This window comes from Phoenix dactylifera, chromosome 3 (genome assembly GCF_009389715.1).
Source record: "Phoenix dactylifera cultivar Barhee BC4 chromosome 3, palm_55x_up_171113_PBpolish2nd_filt_p, whole genome shotgun sequence".
Lineage (NCBI taxonomy): Eukaryota > Viridiplantae > Streptophyta > Magnoliopsida > Arecales > Arecaceae > Phoenix > Phoenix dactylifera.
The window spans coordinates 8,322,582-8,349,578 of NC_052394.1; the positions used below are offsets into that span (position 1 = coordinate 8,322,582).

The 26,997-nt window shown below is 39.7% G+C and overlaps 2 protein-coding genes across 2 annotated transcripts; both read left to right on the forward strand.

Annotated features, from left to right (window-relative positions):
- The first annotated feature begins 218 nt into the window (after positions 1-218).
- LOC103700951 (phospholipase A1 PLIP2, chloroplastic) lies at positions 219-5,119 on the forward strand. Its single transcript, XM_008782852.4, has 5 exons — positions 219-1,261; positions 1,938-2,438; positions 2,547-2,606; positions 3,248-3,664; positions 4,293-5,119. Exons 1-5 carry the CDS (start codon positions 605-607, stop codon positions 4,869-4,871), a joined length of 2,214 nt encoding a protein of 737 aa, XP_008781074.1. The 5' UTR covers positions 219-604; the 3' UTR covers positions 4,872-5,119.
- Positions 5,120-12,337: 7,218 nt separating this feature from the next.
- On the forward strand, positions 12,338-26,968 carry LOC103701128 (BRCT domain-containing protein At4g02110). Its single transcript, XM_026802182.2, has 10 exons — positions 12,338-12,653; positions 12,852-12,941; positions 13,025-13,129; positions 14,501-14,602; positions 18,255-18,339; positions 21,285-21,351; positions 21,489-21,533; positions 23,421-25,592; positions 25,938-26,154; positions 26,261-26,968. The coding sequence occupies exons 1-10, from the start codon at positions 12,552-12,554 to the stop codon at positions 26,816-26,818; spliced, it is 3,543 nt and encodes a 1,180-aa protein (XP_026657983.2). The 5' UTR covers positions 12,338-12,551; the 3' UTR covers positions 26,819-26,968.
- Positions 26,969-26,997: the final 29 nt, after the last annotated feature.

Genomic DNA, 26,997 nt, shown 5'->3' on the forward strand with positions numbered 1-26,997 from the left:
CTTTCTAAGATAAAATAATGATTGCTACAATTGACATTATTGATCATTCAATGAAAAGCCATGTAAATTAATAGTAGAATAAGAGTATTATTGGTTATATATCCCTATGCAACGTGTACAGGTCTTGTGTGACGACACTGTCAACCCCCACTATAAAAAAGGCCAGCTACACTACCCCTCCCCCCCAAACCCCAATTATGAAATTTAGAGGACGATCTTTGCGAGAAGGATGGGATCAAAAACCAAACTCCAAAATAACTCGTCAAAAATTTACACCCTTACTTCAAATTCAGAAGGGCTCACGAAAGCCTCTCTTTTGTCCAACGGTCCACGTCGGTTGCTTCTACCTCCGACCAAAAGCTCGCCTCCCCTCCCCTCACCTCCAATAAGAAAAAAACTCCCGTCTTTTGAGGAGTTTGTTCTCTCCTTTGCTCGTCTCCCCCGCCACCCCCTCTCTCTCTCTCTCTTAAAACGATCCGGCGGACTCGGAGAGGACCAAAGATCGCTGCTTTATTTCCGTCCCTTTTAGAGCGGAGGCACCTCCATTCCTCTCCCGTGCTGCCGTCTGCTTTAGTTTTCGGATTTGGGCAATCAGGCGGTGGGGATGGACGGATTGAGGTTGATTAGAGGAATCGCGGCGCCGGGGTTTGCCGTCGGGGTCGACGCCCGCGGCCACCATCACCATCCGCCGGCGAAGGTGAGCGCGGTGGCGCCGCGCGGCGCCGGCGGCGGTGGGAGCGCGGTGGAGACGACGGCGGTGCCGTCGCAGCAGTCGTACTTGTTCCCGCGGCCGCTGCGGAGGCTGTGGCCTGGAGCAGGAGGAGGAGGATTGGAGGCGGGACGCGAAGAGATTGTCGTGGAAGAGAAAACGGGTGGCGAGGAGGAGGCGGTGGCGGAGGCGGCGGCGGCTGCGGTGAACCGGCGGAGGGGGAATTGGGTGCTGAATATACTGCGGGTGCGGTCGCTGTGGGCGGAGGAGGGAGAGGGGGAAAGAATGGTAGAGGAGAGAGAGGAGGAGGAGAAGGTGATGGACGGGGATGATCCGGCGGTGGCGGCCGTGGACGAGGGGGATCGGTGCGTCGGGTGCGGCGGTGCGGATGACTCGGAGGGGTGCGTCGTTGGAGAAGGAAATGAGGAGCCGATGGTGTTCGATAGGGAGTCCTTCTCGAGGTTGCTCCGGAAGGTATCGCTGGCGGAGGTGGAGATCTATGCGAAGATGTCGTACCTCGGCAACCTCGCCTATATCATACCCAAGATGAAGGTACCAATTTGAGGATCTTGCATCAACTCATCAATAATCGTTGAGTCTTTGATACTTAATTTCTTTCACTACTCCTTGTTTTTTGAGAAAAAATCTGGTCTTTTGGACTTTTCTGGTGCTACCATGGGAAAAAGTTTGGATTTTGTCGAAAGATCTTTTGTTTTGCCTGCTTCTGTTTGATGAAATTACTGTGCCGCGGAGGTATGGGCTTTGGAATAGGTGAAACTCGAGTTTTTAAAAAAGAAATCATGGTACCCATTCAATTAGGTGATCTGTTTCAAAACCTACGCCAATAATTTTAATGTTTTCCGGCGTTTCACGGAGGCTAAAAAATCCATTAGGTGTTTTAAGATCTGGTTAAAAAAAATTGTAGATGGAAGAGGAAATTTGGAATCAAAGTAGTTGCTCGTAGAATTGTTGTTACTTTGGTTTCATTTTTTTCTTTTGTGTGGGTGTCTGATTTCTGAAATGCGTGGTTAAAGTTGTGGTATCTCAATTGCATGATTCAAATATTGTTAATGAGAAGGCGTATGACCAAAGCTCTAGTTTCGACAGGATAAGCATTTCCCACCTAAATCTTATCTGCTACACACCTTCTCTTCGTTACCATTTTGATTTGTAAATGGAAAATCTCTCAAAGGTTTGGTCTTCATGAGTTATTTTTCTCTTTCTTCAGCCTATGAATCTCCTGAAATTCCATGGATTACGATTTGTGACTTCATCATTGGAGAAAAGAGGCAAGTCTTCAGGTTCTGATAAGGATCAGATGCCATCTCCAGATGAAGAACCAAAAGAGGAGAATGATGAGGGAGAGGAGAATAGGAAACAGCAAGAAAATAGTTTGGGGATAAGCGCTTCTACTGCATACCAGATTGCAGCATCTGCTGCCTCTTATCTACAATCTCAGACAATGGGCATTCTTCCATTCAGGTCTAAAATGGCAGAGAGGGGAAAGGATTCAACTGAAGAAGGCGGAGAAGATGAAGTAGAAGATGGTATTGCAAGTTCTGAGGAGGCCTCGTTTGTGGCCACTACAAATTCAGTCACCGCCATGGTTGCTGGGAAGGAGGAGATGAAAGAAGCTGTTGCCAAAGACTTGAACTCGTCGCAGTCCTCACCTTGTGAGTGGTTTATTTGTGATGATGATAGCAGTGGTACAAGATACTTTTCTATTCAGGTGAAATTCCAGTCTTTAAGTATTCTTATATGCAGAGTATTATGCTATCTGTTCAGGCAGGCCATTCAGTGATAGTTTGAAATTGATTTTAAATATTTCAATGTGCAGGGTTCCGAGTCACTGGCTTCTTGGCAAGTAAATCTTCTATTTGAACCTATTCAGTTTGAGGTAATAATTGTATCTATCAGTCAGTACCTTTAAATGTCCTTGTATAATATTTCATTTACATAGTTTGCTCGATTTTTGTATGCCTGATCAAGTTGCCTTGCGTCAATTTTCTTTGGAAAGTTAGATCTGGACCCATTGTGTGGATGTGTTCGTCTTTGCTTTTGTGGGGGGAAGTTTTAGTCAAGCATGAGCTGTTATTGCAAAGTTATTAGCATGATGCATAGAGATTTAGTTCTGAGGATGAGTAGGCCCACTTGGAAGCTTAGGTGCCTTTATCTCATTCCCTACCCGCCGCACCTCCCCCGCCCCCCCCCCCCCCCCCAACCCCAACACACGCACACACACAAACCCAAAGAAAGTAGAAAAGAGGGGGAAAAGAACATGGATGTACAAAATCTTGATTCCTTTTTTTTTCCTTCAGCATTTTATTTGCTTCTTGGATAGCAGAAATGTGTCATAATGTTAGAAGTAATTGTGTTGTTTCATGAAGACCTGCCCTTAGGATGATAGAGATCATCAATGACATCTTGTAACTTTGACAGATTTGTATCCAATTCATTGTTAATCACTTCACTATGCGCAAAATCATTCTCCATTTGTCGCACTTCATTCATATGGGGTTTTACTTTGTTATGATCTAGGGACTGGATGTACTTGTACATAGAGGTATCTATGAGGCTGCCAAGGGGATTTATCAACAGATGTTGCCAGAAATTCAATCTCACTTAAAATCTCGTGGTAACTCTGCAACTCTCCGGTTCACTGGCCATTCTCTTGGTGGAAGCCTTGCATTGCTTGTGAATCTCATGTTATTGATACGGGGAGAAGCACCTGCCTCATCCTTACTGCCTGTTATAACATTTGGTGCACCATTCATCATGTGCGGAGGTGATTACTTGCTTCAGAAATTGGGATTGCCAAAAAGTCATGTCCAAGCCATAGCAATGCACAGAGATATCGTTCCTCGAGCCTTCTCTTGCAACTACCCAGATCATGTAGCTAAGATTCTGAAGGCCATCAATGGAAACTTCCGCAATCATCCATGTCTCAATAACAAGGTAAAATCTTTTTTCGGTGCATTATTTGAGATTGTTTTAATGTGGAACCTATATTTAATTCATTCAGTTTGCATGACCACTGGAAAGTATGCAGACATTGTACAAATGGGATATGGCTTGCTGGTTGGTCAGTCAGGGTTATGGTCTGTTACCAAACTTAGAGGATAAAAAATAAAAAATACATTGATTATTTGGCATTTGTTTAATTTCATCACACCACTACTTTGGCTGCATAGCAGTGTGGTCTGGAATCATTGACCTAAAAGCTATGGTTGTCCCTGTTAAACCTTTCTAGTTTGTTTAATTTGTGCTGTCTTTGAGATGCTGCCAATATTCTTTTGGTCTCTCAAGGGTAGGGATGAGGGAAGGATTGCTGCTGATTTAATAAGATTGCTGTTTACACCCTCTGCTTCTTTTTATTAACTTATGTAAATTTGGCAAGAGATCATCTTTTAATGTGTTCCTTACCAAACACAATGTGCTTTGGTCAATCTATTTATGAATTTCAACCTCTATAAAACAAAAATTGCAGGAAGCATTATGGTTTCCTCGTACTACTTATTTGACTTTTTTTTTAATAAAAATTATGTAAATATGACAAACTTTCTTTTCTGCAATATCTCAACAGAAGATGTTGTATGCTCCCATGGGGAAGCTTTTGATACTGCAACCTGAAGAAAAATTTTCCCCATATCACCATCTTCTTCCCCCAGGCAGTGGCCTCTACCTCTTGGGCAATTCATTAGTGGATTCAGATGATTCGGCAAGACTGTTGCAGGCTGCACAGTCTGCATTCCTCAACACGCCACACCCACTTGAAATCCTAAGTGATCGGTCTGCATATGGGTCTGAAGGGACAATTTACAGAGACCATGACATGAATTCCTACATGAGGTCAGTCCACGGAGTGATCCATCAGGAGCTCAAGCTCATCAGGAAGGCAAAGAGGGAACAACGTCGCCAAGTGTGGTGGCCTCTTGTAGCCACACAAGACCTCCATGCTAATATGACCACAGGACAGTGTGCTGGACCATCCAATTCCTCCGAACACCATTTCAGCTTTGCTGGTGTGTTCCATGGGGGAAGAGAAACACTGAAGCGATTTGGGAGGCTGCTTGCATCTCAGCATGTGCAAATGCTAGTTGTTCTCTTGTTCCCAGCGAGGCTGTTGCTTCTAGGGACGTTGTCTATTATTAATTTCAGATGACTAGAAGTTGGTTTTGTGGGTGTAATTTGTTAAAGGGGTTCATTCTTTATTTATTGGTCTGCTCAAACATTCCTTCAATTAAAGCAAGTTGGAATGGAAAAAGAAAATGAAAAAGAAAAAGATTCATTCATTGTCAACAAAATCAGTGGACATGTATCAGCAGAAATATCTTTCATTGTTTGTTTGTTTGTGACGGTAAGAGAGATCCGATTAATAAATAGCACAAGGTAGATGGTCGGGTTAGTTTTCATCGGTTTTCTTTGATGTTATATAATATTTCTGGTCTTGTTGTGACAACCAAAGGCAAGTTATTTACTATCAGTCATAGTTGCAAGGAAACTCTGTTTCTCATTCTCCTCTATGTTTCTAGAAGAATATGGTTTGCCTACGTCGCATTTGTGCATTGAATAGGCGACATGGTTACGAATTTGCCCATTTCTGTTTGAAATGTGAGACATATGAAGATGGAAATTTTAATTTGTTGCTTTTTACCTCGCAATTAGTTCTTCAGTTCTGAGAAAAACTGTGAAGTAAGCTATGGTTGGATGAAGCTTCCTGGTTCTGTAAGCCACTGAGTTTCATATGCTCCTTAATTTTCCAATCTGTGGCATGAGTAGACTCCTTGTTGGCAAGATCAGTCCTTTTTCATTGTGTTAGCAGAACCATGTGCTAAGATCTTATTGAAAGGAGTTCCATTGCAGGAAAGTTTTGTTGGGATCGCCTTATAGTAGCTCGAGGTGTAAATCAGTGCTTTGATTACCACAGGGATCTGACTGAGAGACCAATGTGAGTTTATTGTGTTTAATACGGCCTTTGGCTTATGAATTCTGAAACATTTGTTGCTATTGCCTTTCCAATATCCAGTTTAGTAGAATATCCAGTTTTTCCTGAAGAGCACATGTTTTGGTCATTATATGCCACATTGTTTCCATCAATTGCAGTGCCAATTATGTAGCCTACTAAAAAGTTTCTGCAGAAACTTGGTTCCTCATGAAAATCTTAGTACAACTTGGTCTTACCTCTAACAGACCAGTTCAACCACAAGTTGTGTTTGTTTGCCTCATTCTTCGATGCAAGTGAATCAAAACACATGCACTGAAAACATCTTTTAGGCAAGGAGATGAACATCATATTGATAATACTTTATAGTTTATATGGTGTATGACTAGGTGCAACGTGCATCCAAAAAGAAAATTGGTATTAATGAATATAATAAGGAAAACTATGCCCTAGTTTTCGAAGTACATAAAAAACATCCTTATTTCAGATTTATTGGATGCCATAAGTATAGTTATTAGATCCAGCAAAACTATTGATCACAATTTACCACAAGCATAAATTTCTTGAAAGAGCCTTTGATAATATAAATCTCAATCAAAATCTGTGTCATCTGGTGCAGTCTGACAAGTTACAGTCCTAACCTTCGGTGGACCGCTGATTCGTCCAACAAGGTAGGCATGTGAGTGGCGTGCTTGAATGTCTGAAAACAGCTTCTTGTGACTTGCATATATATAGCCACGAAGTGTAGCTTTCATGGCTTTGACAAGGTTTAGATTTTACTTAAATTGTTGCTTTATTTATTTTTGTCTATATCCTCTCTATCAGATTATAACTGGAAATAAAGAGATTGAAGAACACTCATTTTCTTGCTCGTGCCTTTGGGTCTTCACATGTTTGATTCCAATGCTGACAAGCAGGCATCAGTCTCGTGTTTGTCTTCTTTGGTTGGATCAATCTGGTAGATAGAGCTCTGCCAAAATCATGGTCCCAGATTGCGTGGCCGATACTTTGAAGACTATCCATTTGCTGTAGGCGTGTTTTGTGATTGCTACGCAAGCAAGACGTACACGTAAGAGAACTGTCGTTGATGCTTCCTTTTCTTGATAGAAATCTTTGGTACTTATCGATACTATCTGTATTCGTATGGAACATGCTAAATTCATCTCAAGGTGAACGCTCGAATACGCTAAAGCATGCATTTCTTCGTTGACAGCCAATCAAAATAACAACCATGAGCGTGGACGCTAAAAGGAAGAAAAGAAAAAAAAAAAAAACCATGTAACATGATCCTTTCGAAGAACCTCCCCTGCCACCAAGGTGGTAACTTGGTGGTAAGGGAGCTTGGACTCCACCCGAGTTGTCTAGGTTTGAAACGCGCGGGCGTCGATTAAATCAGGAGACCGTATGCCCTGGCCCGGATGGTTCTGTGTGGATATGCTTTCCTTCCATCAGTACCGAGGTGGCGTTGGGGTTACGTACTCATACGTGGATGGCCCAATGGGGTTTCCTACTGATTGGGGAGGGCACGTGGAAACTTGCGACCTGCATCGAACATTTTCTGGTGAAAGGAGGCCCAGTGGGGGCTGCTACGTGGGTGGGGTACTGCCCCTCCCCCTCCCCCCTATTTTTGACCAAAAAAAAGAACCTCCCCTCGTATGAGGATGGAGTACGAAGAGAGGTTGGATTTGCGATCAACAATGCTGATTTCAGGCTAATTGCAGTAGGGGGCAGTTGTTTTTATGACTTATGTTTCTGGAGCAGAGCTTAGAGCTGCTTGGAAAAGAAATACCCGCATGTAGGGCAACTTGGGGGAGGAGTGCATCTTATCTAGAAGGAGACTCGACGACTGTAATTGGGTAGATCTAGAGCCACATTAGGATAAGCGATAAACGCCGCTGTTGCAGGATATCTGCAATCTGTTTGAGGGACTGTGTGGCCTCTCAAGTCACCCATCCTTACCGAGAGGCGAACAAGATGACTGATTGAGTCGCATCGTATGTTGCACAACACTATGGTGGTTGGCTTCGTGATAGCTACGAGTCCGCTCCACCTTCTCTTCGTCTCTTTCTTTTTCTTTTATTTCCTTTTTTTGTAGTCATGCTAGAATAGTATGATGTATCTAGCTTACCAAAAAAAAAAAAAAACTCTCTCCAAACAAAAAAAAGTTAGGAAGAAAGATCGCAAGCACAGGGAAACATTTTGCTGATATTTAAAGTCTTGACTACAAAAGAGAATCTCAAAATCACGAACTATGTTTTGCTAATCATCACTTAGTAGCAAAATAGAGGTTGCATGTTATTTGTCTGCGAATCTTTAATGGCCTTATACCCTTCTTTCAAATTTTTATTTTGTTTTTTTACAATTTTTTTTTTTGAGGGTGAGAGTCAGTAATACCATCTATTAGGATTGCAAATACTTGGTGAGCACACTGCAAGATTCGAAACCAAACGTTCCACCTGAATGGAGAGAGTGCAACCATTAGGCTACAATTAGGCTATAGTCCTAACATGAGTAAAATAACACAAGTGACACTAAAGTTTAGAGATTTAGAGGCCAGAACAAAATTCACCATACCAAAAATACTGTATCATAGGTGCCGAACAAAACTTGGTATGAAAAAGTGTAACGATTATCAGTATGCCGAGCCAATCTCCATATCAGACGTATTGATACAGATCAGCATGGTACAAATATGAGATCTGGTATTGAAACTGCGAACCTCGAACTAAAATAAAAGAATTTAATAAGAAACACCAGAAGGAGAAGCAATCAAATTGTGTTAGAGTGAAGTTTCGACAATCGTGATGAATAAGCTTTGAGAAAAGGTGCTCGGGCTGTCCCTCTGCATAATGCATTCGATCTCAACTCAACAAAAAAAATTGTAGGTCGTAGTTTTGGATCCATTGATCACTTTCTTAATAAGCAAATAAAATTAGACATGGTACGTTGACACGGTAGCAGTGCAAAGAGAGCCATTAGACAAAAGCGAGGAAACGGGATAACATATAGTCCATGACTGCACGTATGCTTCTCAAGCATTTTCATTAAAAAATTAATGACCATTCTTTCTGTACACGTTCATGAAACTGGGTAAACATCAGCAGTCTTCATTCCTGGTAGAAAGCAGACGATATGATACACAACTTGCAAAGAGGTTCTCTCGCACAAAAACCACACAACCCACAAGCAAATGGCATGAAATTGGAGGTCTATACAAATGCAATTGCCATGGAAACCAATTCCATAAAAAATAAAAACAATGCTATGGAAGAAGGCTTTTGAAATAGGGCCTTATGCGCAAGGCTTCAGCCCAACAAGCTGCTAGATTTCAATCCCTTCACACTGTATATAAGTATATTAGAGAGAAATGTAATGATTAGGGCTGCTAACCTGGATCTGATTCGATTAGACCCAACCTATTCCGTATTTAAGGACACGGATCAAGTCCAAAATTGGATCTGATCTTAGTCCATATCTGGTATGAGTATTGTATTTTTCAACCTGATCCAACCGGACCCGACCTAGCCTAGCCTGTATACCATCTCGGCCTAATTTGGGCCAACATAAAAAAGGGACATGACCACATAAATCTTCTTTTCTTTAGCTCTAAAAATAGTTTCCAATTCATAGAATGAACTCTCATTTAAATTAATTTCTCTCTTTTCATTTCTACAGCCACCATATTTTCTCTCTTCTATTTTTTACTTAATTATATTTAAATACTCGTATTTCATTATATATTTTCATGGATTCTTATTTATAATACCTTCAAGTATGTCACTGTATATTTTGAAAATTTTATTTTGAATATCTAAGAATGATCAATTACTTGGATTGAATTATATTTTTAAACGAAAATTCAAGTTTAAGTTGGTTCTTTTTAGTTTTATTTCAATTTTTTAGTAATTTTATATTTAATCATCAGTTGTTATATTTTTTAACTATAAAAGAGTCGTTAGATGCTTGACCTCCGGCTCAATCCAATCTAAAACTAAGTATTTGATTGGGTTCCGGTCATACTTAACCAAGACTCAATTCAAATGATCTGTTAGGTCTGAAATTTAGTTGGATGCTTTCCTTGCATGATGGAAGACGAAGAATTGAACAAGAGCAGTGGGACTGTTTCTCCAGGATCCTGAGATTCTTTAATGGCAGAACTTGGAAATCATCTCTTAAAAGACGGTATCATCTCCAACAATTTTGGGGTTGTGGTATGAGCAGTCCCATCCAATCCCAGCGACTCCTCGCTTTCCTCGAATCAAAACATTCCCATAAAAGAACTGACACTCAAAATGCATCAAAATTCCCATAAAAGATCAGTAGGCCTGTGTAACTTGTCCCTTCCTATGATGTATTAAAATTCTAACCTCAAGGCAAATCATGGAGATTTCCCATCCACAGCCTGTACTACAAAAGTAGCACCCCAAGTCGAATGGAAGAATAAGAATAGTATAGTTGAGATTGTAGCCTCCACGGCGTGACGGTAATAGTATTAAACCTGAGATAATAACTCTCCCTGACCTGAGATAGCCAACATGGACGGTTTTTCTAAAGCACCGTTTCTTTTTCTGATGAGAAAAAGTTACGCCAAAACGTTAATCCACGCTGCCATGAATGTTTTAAACATTATTCCATTAATCTCCCTTAGGGACTGACAACATCTTCCTAGAAGGAAACTCAGACGGTGGTCGAGTAGATTTGGGATGAAAAGTGGCGGGACGATGGCCGCCCACTGCTCAGAGATATTTATAAGATAGCACAAGATTGTGGCTCATTTCAGGTTGCTCATATATATCAAGAGACAAACAAAGCTACAGATTAGATCGTCTTTTTCGCTGCTCACCACTCAAAAAAGATTCTTTGGACATATTTTGCAGCCACCTCTCCACCCTTATACTATTTTCTTTCTCTCGGCTCTATTGGTTGTACTCACACTAGAGCAGTTTGAGCAGCCGCTGCACCAAAGAAAAACAAAACATTCCTTTTATGTTCCGGTGAAAAATAATATTATACCGAGTAATGATTGCGATTATGTTTATTATACGTTTGAATGCCGATGGGGGATAAAAAATGCTGCTCGATGCTTCCAAAAAATGAGTGAATTTAAAAAAAAATATTTTTTATGAAATTGAATATGTATGCCTTTCAAATCTTTTATCATTATTATCCAATCAAAAAAGCCATTTATTATTCAATTATATATAACATAAGATTCTATAATACTATTGTAAAACATATTTTATGCCAGAGGATTATATTATATTATATTTATATCCTATAATATAATGTAATATAATACTATGATATTTTTTATAGTATTATATTGAATAATAAGATTATAATTGTATTTTATTTTATTATAACAATATTACATAATATTATAATGTTATGTCGTATTGAACTATGTTATATTATATTATTGTAGGTTTACAATGGAGGGGATAAGGCAGGGTTTTAAAGCTAAACTTGTACTATGATATCCAAGATATAAAATATATATATAGTATAATATGGATGCAGATGATTCCCGAAAGCTTGATAGCCTAGTCCAATATTTTATAACAATCTGATTATGGATCCAAACTAAGTTTATGATAATGTCACTGAATCGGATTCGGATTCTATATGTAAGATCCGATTTTTTATAGGGATCGAAGTTAGATTTAGCTATATTTGAATGGGAAACATGCATTATAATATTATCATTTATAATAATACTACGACAATGGAGGGGAAAAGCGAGGGGTTTAAACCAAGTAATTCCAAGCTTAAACTTGTACATGCTATTTTAGGTATAAAGAAATTGATTACATGATTTATCTTAATTTCTTTTCATCAAATTTTGATTTGCATCTTTTTTTTTCGTACATGCTATTTGGAACCCTCCCTTCTTGTTATTCTATTTCCAAAATCCCAACCGTTGTTTAGATGCTGATTATATATTTCAATCAGAGTAAACATAAAAATGAAATTTAAGTCTATTTCAAAAATAATTTTCATGCTGCAATATATCATATAGTATGGTGACAAAAGTCCTTTTCAATTTGAAACTCGTTGACTCTTGTTATCCATACACGGCGGATGCTAGGTGCGGATTGCATTCTGCTTGACGGAGACTCAGCCTTTATGATTAAGTAGATTTGAGATATGGAGCTCGATAGAGGTCTAGCCCGTTGCTCCGCGATGTTCGCAGACTATTGCACGAGAATGGTCTATCATGGGCCAGATATGTCTACAGAAAGATGAATAACGCAACTGATTAGATAGCCTCGTTCGTGGCCCATCATTTTGGAAGTTTTATCTGGAGGATCACATGTCGGTGTCCTTTTTTTTTTTTTTTTCTTGGTTCTGTTGACTGCACCCATCTAGGGCGAGTAGGGCGAGTGTGAAGTGCGGTTGTACCAAAAAAAAACAAAAAAAAACCGAAAATACTTGGCGACAGAAAACCAGCACCAAAATAGTTCCCACGTTTCACTCGTTGATAGGTCTCTACACCAATCCGTGCCAACATGGCGCCAAGCTTAACATTGTTGGGCCCCGCAGTATTACCAGTCATTCGGTCCAATGCACGGTGCCCACGTGTGACGTGATACGTGTGGTGCATTTCGGCTCCCGCCACATTATCCCGGTCGCAAAATCAAATTCTCACCGAAAATAGAAAAGAATAAAAAATAAATAATATTTTCCCTCCCAATCGAAACGCCTCTTCTTCTCCCGGAAGGAACCGCCCCGAACCCTCCCCTGTCCCTCCAAGCCAGCTTGTGAGCGAGTGAGCGAGAGAGAAAGAAAACTCGATCTCGTGTCTTCTTCCTTCTTCTTCTCCATTTCTATCTCTCTTTCCTTGGATCTCTCTTTGGATCTAGGCCTCCATTTCGAGCTCCCCATCTCTCGTCGGCCAAAATGGTTCGATCTCGAGGCGCTTCCACGTCGAGAAGCCCTGACAAGATCTTTGCCGAGGTTCGCTTCGTTCTCTTCGGATTCGATTCCGTCTCCGAAGCTCAGGTGCGTGCGTCTCTCTCATGCTTTATTTCTCTCGGAATCCTTCATCAGTGGACCCCCCCCCCCCCCCCCCCAAAAAAAGAAAAAAAAAACAGAGATGAAACGATGATTTCACCATTAATATTAGCAGAAGATCGAACCTTTAATTCTGGAATTATTTCAAGATATATATTTTTTTTTTGATGTATGTCTTTGTTTCAGTACCTATCGGAACTTGTTCGAAGGGGGGGCGTCGATGTTGGGAAGTACGATTTGAGTTGTACTCATGTGGTTGTGTCGGGCCGTGTTTATGTGAGTTTCCAGCCTTGATTCTGCCAGGTGTTTTTTTGGGCGATTTTGGTAATCAGATTTCGGATTTTAAATGTGCCGGACAGGATGATCCTGTGTGCGTTGCTGCTCGGAATGATGGGAAAATCCTTGTCACGGAGTTGTGGATCGATGATAGCGTGGATTTTGGGACACTAGCAGATCCGACCAGGGTCAGTTTGTTTCCTCTGTTGCCTGTTGTTATTCTCACTGATTCTTGTGTTGATCTAAAATTAGAGTAGATTTTAGATGCAGGACATGGTAACTGTCGTTCTACAGCTGTTACTATGTTTCAATGAGAACTGGTATAAAGGTATAAACAAGTGAAAGCAAATGTTGTAACTGAGGAAAAAATGAAACCATGAAAGTAGTATCCTAATGAAAGTTGCTACACTGTTTGGAGCTGCATTTTGTAGGTGAAATTAGACAACCGCAGAACTGTAAAATCATGCTTTTGATGTCACTATGACACCACTAACTAACTTGTGGTTTCTTGCTAATCGTAGCATTGGCGACCCCAGGAAATTCATTTTTCCGGAGTTTTATTTTTATCTGTTTTCTAGCCCATCCCTCTCAGTCATATTTCTTTTAGTGCCATTTGTTTCTTCAGTGATGCTGCTTTAATTAGATGTGGCAAAGGCACTTATTTTGTTGTCTGTGCTGCTTCAATAATTTTCGCTTAACAAAAGTACACAATGGAGCTTGAGGGTTACTCTGTGTTCTCTTTCCGTAGGTACTTAAACTAATTTGTACATGCAATAATAAAGGATGTTAAGTGAAATGGTTTCTGAATGATATCTTTTAGTTCCCACTTCAGGATTTTTTCCTTTATTTGAGCATCCTATTACTCTTTATAACCTCTAATTTGTCAATAAGATGACTTCAACCATTCACAATCTCTCCATATGCCTCAGGAAACAATGTCTTTATCATCCAATTGTCAACTTTAAATAATAGACAAGTATGTATGAATACCGTGGCATATGGATCAAGAACACAGATACATAACCCAGAACTATCAAATCATGGCTGGATAGAAACTGAGTAATCACCAATTTACATGTCTTGTAACTTAAAACTAGGGTAAATTGACATCTGCTTAGGTCTCACCACATTTTTTTAATCCTAGATGTCCTCATATTTCAGGGGCTAGATTGACCTATTTTATGACTGCTGATGACATGGAGTGGCAGTTCCTTCTCATTCTCGCTGTATTAAGAAGCGGGCAGTTACTAATAAGTCTGATATGTAGCATGAGGAAGAGATACTAGCTGTCTGATGGGACAGTCTTTCACGAGAACAGAATCTAATCCTTATTTTGCAAAAAAATGAGGCTTTTGGTTGCAGGGGGAGTCCTTTACCAAATATCATCAGTATTGTCTTAAATTATTTCAAGTTAACGACAATCAATCAAGCCTTTATTCATTTATTAATTTATTTATTTGTGCACGTACATGTTGGATGACCTTGGTCCCCAATAGTGCACTGAATTTTGAAAAAAATTGCTTGTATCTTATGCCAGTTTCCTCACATATTCTTTGCAGATTTTATATCGACCTCTAAAAGATTTGAATGGTATACCAGGCAGTGAGTCGCTGTTTATTTGCTTGACAGGATATCAAAGGCCAGAGCGCGATGATATCATGGTATGCAATATACTCTATATGTAATTCAACAATTATGAGTACACCACCATGCTTCTGACTCCATCACTGTTTGAAAAGTTAATTGAGAATGTATTCTTTAAACGCCAAACTACTCTTCTAGTTTTTTGAGATACTAACTTTGTTTTTTATACATATAAAAAGATGTTTTTTTTTTCCTTAGTAATATGACCTTGGCTCCACACCTTGTTGAGCTTCAATATCATTTGTTATTTCCACATATATACATGCTATCTCTTCAAAAAGGACGTACAAGTGCACACAAATCCTGCCGCTGTGGGGTTTGGGGATGGTTAGATGTACGCAATCTTACCTTCACATGCAGGAGGATATTTTCGTGTTTTGGACCCGTGACACCTAGTTTATAATCCGTGTTTTGGACCCATGGCACCTAGTTTACAATGAAGCAATCTTACAGTTGCACTAAGGCGCGCCCTCACTTACTATCTCTTCACATTTTTAAAATGTACCTCTCTCTCTCTCTCTCTCCCCCTCTTTGAGCAAAACTGTTAAATGAGTTTAGAGTCACCCAATCAAAATTGTAGTATAGTTGATCTCAGTTGCTAATCGAGTCATATATTCTCTTAAGCATACTTGTCCAACTAAGCTAGCCATTTAGAAATAATGACAAGTAGAAGCACCATAGATAAAAATAAGTATAAATGTTTAAAAAACCCATATAAAATCTGTATAAATTGAAATAGATTGGTTTCAGAAACTTTTGGATGTCTGTTTACAACCTTGTTCTAAAGGGCTGGTATTTTTGCTTGAAAAAAGGGGAAGGGGGGAGGAAGGGACAAGCCCACCCCCGCGTAGCAGCCCCGACCACTGGGCCCCCACCCCGCCAGGAGAATGTTCGATGCGGGTAGACCGAGTCGTGTGTTGGGCACCCCGACCTATTTTACTCATACCCTCCCCACCCGTGGGCCGGCTCAGTTATCCGACCCGACCCTCCGTGTGAGTACGTCACACCTGGCACCACCCAGGCTACCAGCCGACCAGTAGCGCTTCCAGACCCCGTGTCCAGGCGTGGGGCATCCGGTCCCCGAATTTAATCGACGCCCGTGCGTTTCGAACCTGGAACCACTTGGTTGGAAGCAAATGCCCCGTTCCAACTGGGCTACCACCTTGGTGGCAAAGGGCTGGTATTTCAGTCAACTCTTACATGCTATTTTCTTGTTGAGCTGGTTCCTTGCCTCCCCTAATTAGCCTGGGGGGCAGGGGCAGATCCAGGGGGCTCTGGCCTTCCTAAAGTTTGAAAATTTGTGTGATCTCCCGTGCACATATCACACATGGCCCCCCAACCCAAGGCCTGTCCTCCACCCCCACCCCCTAAAAAAGTTTCGGCACGTGCTTTCACTGATTTATCCTCAGGCCCATGTTCGATTGATCTAGTACTTAGATCCCTCGATTATCCTTCCCGTTCCAAATTCCAATTCAATATCTTTGTTACTAGTTATCTGTTTTAGAATCCCATATATAAGCCCAAAGAAGTGCACCCCACTCACTGATGAGTATAGATACCATTTCCAACCCAATTTCGTATTTCGGGATTTTTTTTTTTGCATGTTTGCTACAATGTTCCGCTTGAAAGTCTCCTTCGACAAGTAATGATATTATTCTAATAAAGACATCCTAATCAAATTGTTTGAAATCTAGAATATGTGTTGCAAGTAGCAACTATAACTTGGTTCCCACCATTAATCTTCTTAACCATTCGCATCCTTTATTTCTAGCTTTGCTCCACTTTAGGAGATCATCCATGGTTCTCTCTTTTGGTAGATTTTTCCGTGGTTCTGAGACATCCTCTCAGAAGTCCTACCCATAGATTGCTTCCCATGACTTGCTTCTCCCATCCTGCCTATAATTATGTATCTTGTGTTAATTAAACTAGATTTTAAGCTTATATTAGCTGAATGTTATGTTTGTTTAGTTGTTCATTGTGTCTTCCCCTTTTGTTATTTGATTCTCTTCTAACGTGTTGCTCTGCACATATTCTGTGGTGCTTATTCTTTTAACTTTCGTTACTTATATATCTATATTTTACTTTCATTTAGGTTTTAGAATTTGGCTTCTAAATTTCTTTTTCACATTTGAATATTCTTAAAACCCTTGAGCAATCTTTGCTGATTGTTAAAGCATTTAATGATAAATACAATGTGTTGGATAAATCAATATTTTTTAACAGATTTGTTTGGTGAAGCATTTAATACATACATACATACGTACATACATACATAACATACATACATACGTACGTAGATACATACATACATACATAGATACATACGTACGTACGTACGTAATATGATTACTGCAGCTTCTTTAAATAAATCTCATTTGACAACACATCTTAAATCATATTAAGCATAACACCAGTAAATGTTTTACATTTTTATAATATGTTGTACAAAACTTACATTATTTTGTATATCATGTTACATTGGCCTGCCCAAGCAAGAAATTCTGGCTCTCCCCCTGCTGGGAAGGGTAATATTTTCAGTGTTGCAAATGTAGTTTCGTGTTGGATTTCTCTTTTATGTTGAACATGATTTAAATTAATTCATTGTTGCAGTCGCTAATGTGTCTAGCAATAGAAAGCTCATAGTTGAAAGCTCAGAAATCTCTGGAAGTAGAACTGGGAAGGGTATGAAAATATGAGTTTCCGAAATCCTGAGTGGCATCCAAAGGTTTCATGCATCCATCCTTAAGAGTTCTGTCTATCATCAGCAGTTAAACAGTTAAGATCGCCCAAGCTTTTTGGGATGACAAATTATTCCATATGAAGCCATTCTATCAATGTAACTTGTCACTGCAATCTTCATTTGCCAGCTTCATTTTAAAAACCTGCAGTATTTAAGGAAAGACCATTCAACTTGAACATGAACCTTCCGTATAGGCAACCAAGTTCCATTCATCATTCTACTCTCCTTTCTTCTTCCTTCACATATGTCAACAATATTTTGGACTTGGTGTATCAACAAGAGGTTTTGTTCATTTCTAGAACCTTTTTGATGTCAATGTGTTATTGTCTTTATTAAACCTTTCTATTCACTAGTGTTTTCATCCTGTTTCCATACAAAAATATGCTGATGTGAAGCCTTAAGAATTTGTTATGTGAAAGTATTGAATGACTCTCTGAAGTTTGTCTGGCATCCATCTGCTTTTAGCATAGAGGATGAAAACATTTTAAGTTTGATATAATATTATTTGATGATGGATAGCTGTGTCAACTATTTTCTTGCTTAGGGAAAAAATCTCAGCCATATTCAAATATTGAATATTTCATCAATATTCTATTTGGCTAACACCTGACCTCCTATATTATAAACAATTTATTTTCCTTTTGCCTTTTTACTTTTCAGTACTACTGTTTGTCACAATTGCTTAGTGTTGCTTCTCTTTGGTAATTTGTGCATAGTTTAATAGTGTTTTGGTCAATCTAATATTCTACCTTTATTTATGATTGCTTATTTGTTTCTAGTTGTTATACATGGAAGTTATATTCTAAGCTAGTTATTCATTTAAATTCTGTATTTGTTAGGGAAATTCTTTTTCTTGCATTATATCACTTTCCTTTTCTTTGGTGAGCTATTGCCATAAATTAATTTGGCACTGCTTTTTTGGTTTGTAGAAAATGGTCTCCTTGATGGGTGCTAGGTTTTCCAAGCCTTTGATAGCAAACCAAGTCACTCATCTTATATGCTACAAATTTGAAGGTCTGTTATTTTTTCAAGCAACATGGTGGTAATGTTATTTATTTTCTTAATAAGCAAATCAGATTGTGGTATTGTTTAGGGGTATGTAAAATGAGAGATTACTCTGTTTTGTTATTTTGACAGAGATTTTGTTTCTTGGTTTGGTGATGTTGGATGATCATGATCCTTTAGTTTTTCAAATAAATTTGCAAATGTCATGTTCCATACGGCTTTTGCATGGTAGTGTCTGTATCATTTAGTTCATTTTGGGATCCATCATAATAATGCTAGATATTTTAGGAATTTGATATTTTCAATGTTAGGCACATGCTAAAATCCAGATATGAGGGTTAAGAATCTGCAAGATATAGGATGACCACAAACAATTCTTGAGCAAAATAAGTAGCTCCGTCGGTATCTTTTCTTATGTCATCTTTATATACGCATGTAGTCTTGCTTTTTGAGATGCAAGTGTGTGACTTGCATATTTAACCCTATTAAGAGTAATTTAGAAAATTGTCTTTGCAGGGTAAAACAAAGGATAACGCTTGTGGTAAAGCACAAAGATTAATTTTGCAGTTCTGGTGCTTGTTTTTCAAACTTCTGCACCTTGGATATATTCATAGTAGTATCATATTTTTGTGATGCTTGCATCATGACTTAATTGTATGCTTTTCATGCTAAGCATTTGGTTTATCTCTACTTACAACTTTTATTGGGGCTTGATTTCTCAAGCAAACCAAATTTGTAGCTTATTTATTGTTTATCCAATGTAATCTTGCCACTTCTCTGCATCATCATCCTCTTTAGGCTGCATCTCTTCATTGTTGGGGTCATCACTTCAAGCAATCTCTTAGACATCATGGTTGCCGTTTGAGGTTATACATCAGGCTTACTTCATCTACAATCATTGCACCTTGTTGCTTTGACTTGTGAATGACCTTGAAGTTGTACTAGATTTTGCTGGAATGGTATGATACTAGGTACATCACACAATATGAGACTGCATCCTATACTTGTCATGCCCCGAACCTGTCATCTGGATCGACCACATGACACTAGCTCACTTTTCGATTTATGAACTGGGGTGCAGAGTACCCTGCTAAAAGCATTCTTGCATAGATTGCGACTTTCCCGCGAGACCATGTCCAATCATCAGACATAATGTGATACCTCACAACTTAGAACACCTTATGGGATCGAATCGGGGTTAACGAAGTAGAACCCTTAGACTGCCCATAGAATCCCCCAAGCCAAGTAGAGGGAGAAAGAAAAAAGGAGAGAGAGAAAGTGTGGGAGAAAGGAAAGAGAAGAGAGAGAAGACTCTTCTTCCCAAAAATAGGAGAGATCTCTGCCTTCTTTGTATTAGGAGTGGCGCGGCCAAGGCGGCCGGTCCTGGGGACGGCGACTAATGGTGGACCCTCCACCATAGCATTATCGGCGACGGTGGATGGCCGGCATAGAGAAGAGCAAAGAAAGATCGTTAAAGGACAAACCCATCAAACTTGGCCTAGATCATAGCTGTCTCCCTAATCGACAGCCACACAACCTCGGCAATTCTGAGAAATGGTGAAGTCTGGCCCGAACAAGCGGTCAATATTGGTGAATGAGGAAGAAGGGGCCGAAACAAGGCTCCCCTATTTTGGATGAGATTTCGGCGAATTGCTGGCTCAAATTAAAGTGGAACGACGACCATGAGACCGTAAAAGATGGAAGAAGGAGAGCTTCGACTTTTTACCTTAGTTCGGCGACTTCTTGATGGTGATCCACGAAAAATTCAAAAAAGAAAGCTTGGAACTGGAGGCGATTGCTCGAGAGATCGTCGGTGGGATTTGTAGGAGGAGACCCTTTATAGACGAGATCCTAGGGTTTTTAGGCCAATTTTTGACTTGCCTTGGACTCCCGGAGTCCACTGGAGTTGGGAGAGAAGAAGACTCCCAACCGAAGTTTTCTTCCCCGTCTGTCACGCGCATTGCACGCTTGCTTCAACAAGCCCAGGCCTCTTCATGTCAGCCCATTAACCCTAAAAAATTGGGCTATTACAATATTGACACATTGTGTAATAGTACTATACGGTTGTTGGAATGATACGATTCTATTTGTACTGTCCTATTCTGGTGGTATTGGAAATCTTGCTTGGTATATTATTGTATGTGTGATATTCCTTTGTGGTTGCATGCCCCTTATCATCTTTCGACTCTTCTTCCGGGCTTCATTCCTATGCTGCCACTTGGACAATTCTACTGATACTTTGTCTGCTTTGGTACCTTGTTTTTATGCTTGTCCCCATCAAAGGAATTTATTGTTCCTTGCATGGTTGTCCGGTCATTCTCATGACAGGCTCTTGGTAGGTGTTACTTCTAGATGGCGTAATATCTTATTATTGCTTCTGCATAATTAAAGCTTGCACATGTTTACTATGCTTATTACTTGTACAAGTCTATCCATTGAATATATATGAGGTTCTCGATAAACACACTTGTGATGAAACATGCTCATTGGGTGTCCAGTAATTGCAGAAAATGTCTACATGGTTTGAATGAATTGATAGATTCCACAAGACATTGTGGGAGCTTCTCTATGAGATATCAGAATTTTTGAACTGCTCGTGCTGAAAAATTATATATATGTATTTGAGCGTTCTATTTTTATCAACATCACTTGTAGGACTTATAGTTGTCAATGCTTTAGATGCAAACTATAATGGAGTTCAAACACTTAAAGAGGTTATTTCTTAGTGACATCCTGTCTTTCTGTGGAGGATCTTTGATTATTTTCATAAGACTTCTATCTTTTTTTTTAGATGCTTACATACACATACGTCTGTATGCGTATTGCATTGTACTTGTCTTTTTTATGCAAACATTATCATTTTTTAACTGCTTTTTCTCATGAAAATTTTGTTAACTAAAATGCCTCTTGTCATGAACTTGACTTGTTCTAATCAATATGTATGTTCTTTCTAGGTGAGAAGTATGAATTGGCCAAAAAAGTGAATATCAAACTCGTCAATCATCGATGGCTGGAAGACTGGTACAATTAGATTCAAATTTCTGCCCTTTGGACTTAATAAAAAAACTATTGATTCAATGAGATTATTTTTAGTTCATGTTTGTCACCATCAAAAATTTAATTTATGATTTTTACCACTGATATTGTATTTGTTGCAGCTTAAAAGCATGGGAAATACTACCAATAGATGACTATACTAAAAGGTATGATGCTCTGATAAGTTTGCTTCTTTTATTTGATTTAGTTTTGTTGGGACTTCAAGATTGTGTTGTTTATCAAATGTTCAAAAATGACTAAGAATGATGTAATATATGCTTGCGAAGGTTCCACTCCGGACATCATTTAGATGACTAAAAAATTGGTTATCAACATTTCATTCATTTGACTGTTTTGTTGGTGGATCATTGTCCCCGAAAATGTGGTTAATCAATTGAATATAAGTCCATTTGTGTGATGTCAAGTTGCTCAATTTTTATGTGCATGCTTTGAAGTCCTCCATTTCCTTTTTATAGATTAATCTTCTGTTAGAATTATCCTTAGTAGATTTCACTAAGTTATCTTTTTTGTATGTATTTCAAAAGATAAACATATGCACAGATTGATGCAACTTATGTAAACACGAGGATCAGTACCAAATGAGAAACATTACTCAATAACATATGCGTATATGACCTATTTATTGAGCTTTAGTTATTATGACCTGCTTTTAACTGACAGAAAATTTTCCTTCTTTGTTTTGTGCATCTAGTTTATTGGATGTGGCAATGGTGCTGAGCTCGCTAGTAAAATAAAAATATGGCTCGATCCTAGTCATCCACATGCCAGGATCTGAAATTGGAACCTGGGTGATCTGTTGCCTTTGCCTTTCCCAAATTGAAGGGTGAATTAACCAACAGAAGAACTCATGAAGTTAACACTATTGGTAAAGCTAGTTAGGAGCATGGCTCCCTATGCTATATTCAAGACAAGTACACTTCAGCTAGTTCCATATATAGGTCTAGTTATCATGTCATGGTTTTGGTTTTGAAAGTATGACGAGAAGTCATGTATAGAAATATCTTGGTACCCACTATCTAGAAAACATTGTGCATAAAATTTTACCTTGAAATGACACTTGCAGATATTGAAAGTGTTTTTGTACAGGGTTTGTGTGCGGTCTACAATTTCTCATTTAGCCATGTTTTTTGGAACGAGCAATTCAAGAATAATTTTTAGTTGTCTATTTAATAAATTTCTATTTTTTTTTACTTCAGTTTCCGGGACTTTTCTCCATAGTGCAAGTCCATATCTTACTGTACATGACGATATGATAGATAAGCTATTTTGGTTTTTTAAGAGCCATTATCTAGGAGTGCATATAAATTTACCTTAGATTTATTTATGAATTTAAAGCAAGCATGTCCACTAAGAGCTTTCATGCCATGTGATCTTGACCTTTTGGATGCAGGTGAACGTCAATTACTTCTATATGTTATCTTTATTGTAGCTCTAGTATCAGCCATGTTGGTAGGAAATGGTTATTGATTGTTCTCAGGTCTTACCCTGGTCAACTGCAAATTATCAAGTGAAGTTGAGAATCTGTAACCATTCAGTACTTTGCATGCTTGGTAGTTTGGGTAGCTCTTTCTGTTTGAAAAGTGCCATACCCCCCACCCCCCCTCTAAGTTGGAGGAACGGGGGGAGAGAGAGAGGATAGTTCAGCAACAGGCTATCATTTCCTGTAAATCTAGATCAGGGTAGGATAATTGCTTTGCCTCCTAGTTAGTTTTTTTGGGGTCCAACTCGTATTTTGTTAGTTAACCCAGCACATTAGTTGGTTCCATGTCATTGTAACTCTTTTAACTGCTTGTTGCATCTAAATTTAGTTTAGGTACTTGTGAATAGGTAGAACAAATGCTCCCTTTCCCTTTTATCTTTATAGTGAACCCATTACATGATTTTTTCCTGCTTAATTGTTGCTTCAGTCTTCAACTGCTGCTGCATTGCCTTTTTGACTTGTTGCTTTACTGCTTTATGGCGCTATTGACAGTGTCTTGTAAATTATATGATATGAATTTTGAAAGAGCCTCTGATAGGTTTTCTTGAAACAGTGGCTGCGAATTAGAGATTTTGGAGGCTGAGGCCAGGGATTCGGAAGAAGAAACTGAGGATGATACAAGGGTCTTGGGTCAGAAGAACAATGCAGGGAACTCTAGCTTCCAAGGTGGGATGTCGGTCTCTGTGCATTCTGATATGTCCATTCCATCTATGGGAATAATCGGCATTCATAAAGATACTGGAGCGGCAAAACAACCACAGAGTGGTGATGATTTGTGCATGAACAGTAGATTGTTTACTACATGCAAGGGGACTGGTTCTGGAAAAGCTTTGGACATGTCTGACCTTAGCAACAAGGTTGGTGAGGAGTTTGGTCATCACAATGCAGGGGACATTGAGCAAGCAGGTGATGGTTATGATGGTGGGTCATCATTCATTCCATGTGATATTAACTTAAAGAAACAAGACAATAAATTGTCAACGGATAAACTGGGTTCAACGTCCAGTGCATTAGCTGAGCAATCTAGTAGTCTAAGTTACTCGAGAAGAACTCCTAAGAAGTCAGTTTTACCAGAAGAACTGTCAAATATGTCATTTTCATCTCCTCTAGGGGTCATGAAAGAAAATACACTGTCATTTCTAAGGGAAGGTACAGTGAATGATGGCCCTGCTGACATGCAAGGTCCAGCAGCCACTTCTAGTATACATGATACAGAAGCAATCAGCAATGGTTTGCCTCAAAAGAGGAAGATTTCGTTAACAAGAGTTGGTTCCAAGTCTCCAAAGTCAGAATGTCAGGGTTCAAAAAGCTCTGCACCTCAGAGTCCCTTGGCATGCATTAGAGCTGCACAGTTGGAATTTACTACTGCTATACCTCAGGACAAAAGTGATATTGTGCCGAGAATTATAAACAGCCCTGTGGAAGAGGCTAGTAATTCAAATTCTGTGGCAAACCAATCCAAGCCATCGTTAATTTACAGGAAGAAGTCTCTCAAATGCAGGCAGCCTGGCTCAGGGACCAAAATTGCCGATCCTACAAGTTCACCTTCAGATGCTAAGGAGGCAGATTTGCCAAGCTTGAGGCGAGCAATAGATGAAAATGTTGTGAGGCACTTGCCTAACTTGAAATCTACAATTACAAGCGCCAAGGTTTCTCCTGCAGATAGCAAGCTGCTTCCAGATTTGTTGCATGACAACGAGCCAAGACAGGCAGCAGACAAGCATGCCAGCTTAAGAAACTCTGTAAACCACTTTGGGTCATTGGTCATTGAAGGCAGAATTGCAGAAGAGGCTTCTTCAAAGGAGAAAATATCTGGGGTATCTTTAGGTGGTTTAGGGGAATCTGAATGTGCCACTAAATGCGATAATCTGGATAATGCAATGAATGATTTCCCAAGTGCCAAGGAATCTCCAGAATTACATAAACCAAGGCATGATGAGGCAGCACTATCTCCTAATAGGAGGGAACCGGAAACCAGAAAGTCATTTAGTACTGCTAGTTCTGACACATGTAAAGGAAACAATGTGAAAGCAACATCTGGTGCACACACCAAAAAGGCTGTCGCAAAAAGGACTATGAATAGCAGGCCTAAGCCTCCTGCAGGCAGTACTAGGAAAGACAAGGTAGTTACCAATTCAGATAAAGCTGCCACCTTGGACAAGGCTGGAGTCAGATCAGGGAAAGCGGAGAAGGTGAGTAGCAATGTGGTACTTGCGACCGCAGCCAGTGATGAGATAAATGGGGCAGCTCAGGCAGCATCCAAAGATGTGGTCATGGAGGACAGGGTGGAAGTGGCACAACATATTATTTCTGCAAGCAACAATAAGAATGTAGCCGTGGATTGGATGGAGACATCAATGGATCCAGAAAAGGAGAACAAACCAGAAGAAGATTGCAGTTTGACTTTTAAGTCAAATGGCAGTCAATGTTGTAAAATGGTTCCCCAACATGACAGAAAAATGATGCAAAAGAATAAAAATGCTGGTGGTGTTGATACCAAGAAGACACAAACAAGGAAGGATGGAAGACTTATTAGTTCAGAACCTGTGTGGTTTATTTTAAGTGGTCATCGCCTTCAGAGAAAAGAGTTTCAAACGGTAATTAGATGCCTTAGGGGAAGGGTTTGCAGGGATTCTCATCATTGGTCCTATCAAGCTACGCATTTTATTGCCCCAGATCCAGTTCGCAGAACTGAGAAGTTCTTTGCAGCTGCTGCAGCTGGAAGGTACATCCCAAACATCATTAAACGTCATAAATGTTTCTTAATTGATGTTTGTGGGCTATGATAGATCAGTTGGCATTATAGTCACTGACTTCATAGATCAGTTGGCATTATAGTCATTGACCAGTTTGAGCAAGATTTTCATCCTTGCTTAATTCCAAATCTTGTAATTTATGCTTCTCTATGCTACATGCTACATACTCCATTTTTTACCTTCTTTATGCTTGGTAGTCTGTTGGTAAACTGGTGTGAGAAAGTGGCAGTGTTTTGCATGATAATAATTTCTTCTATTTTATTGTCTATTATCACAAGGAGACCTTATGTCCTTTTACCTTCTCTTGAATTCAGGTGGATTCTAAAGATGGACTACTTGACTGCTAGTAATCAGGCCGGAAAGTTCTTGGACGAAGAACCTTTTGAATGGTATAGGAGCGGCCTCACTGGAGATGGGGCTATCAGTTTAGAAGCTCCAAGGAAATGGCGCCTTTTGAGGGAAAGAACAGGTCATGGTGCCTTCCATGGAATGCAAGTTATTGTTTATGGAGAATGCATTGCGCCCACTCTGGTAGTGTCGAATTCATCTATTTATAATCATTTCCAAGATAGATTATTTTCTACCCACTCTTTCATCAATGCCTGTCATTTATTTTTGCCACTCTCTTCTGAACCAGGACACATTGAAGCGTGTGGTGAAAGCTGGAGATGGCACCATCTTGGCAACCTCCCCTCCTTACACTCGCTTTCTGAAGTCAGGTGGTGTTGATTATGCCGTCATCAGCCCAGGTATGCCACGTGTTGACTTGTGGGTGCAAGAGTTCTTGAGGCACGAGATCCCGTGTGTTGTGGCTGATTATTTGGTGGAGTACGTATGTAAGCCTGGTTACTCTCTCGAGAGGCATGTGCTCTACAATACACATGCTTGGGCCGAGAAATCTTTTGCAAATTTGTTGAGCCGCTCTGAAGAGATCATTGCTGATGTCTCAGTGCCATCTAAAGAAGGCAATGATGATCTGAGCTGCTCAGTGTGTGGGTCACGAGATAGAGGAGAGGTGATGCTTATTTGTGGAGATGAGAGTGGTAACGTTGGATGTGGAATTGGTACTCATATTGATTGCTGTGATCCCCCACTTGAAGCAGTACCAGATGGAGACTGGTTTTGCTCCAAATGTAGCAGCAATGCCTCCAAAACCCCTTTTAAGGGTAGTAAAAAGACCTTCACGCGAACTTGAGCGAGTTTTGCGCTCCTTTCTTGCCATCCATCTTGTAAACAGTTATTCAGCGGCATATTTTGTAACACTGACCAAATGATACACTTGGTAGTCATATCATAATAAAGAAATATTAAGGAGAAGTACTTTCTGCTGTTGTTCTTGCCACTCTATCTTATGTTATGCCTTCAGTGGATTTT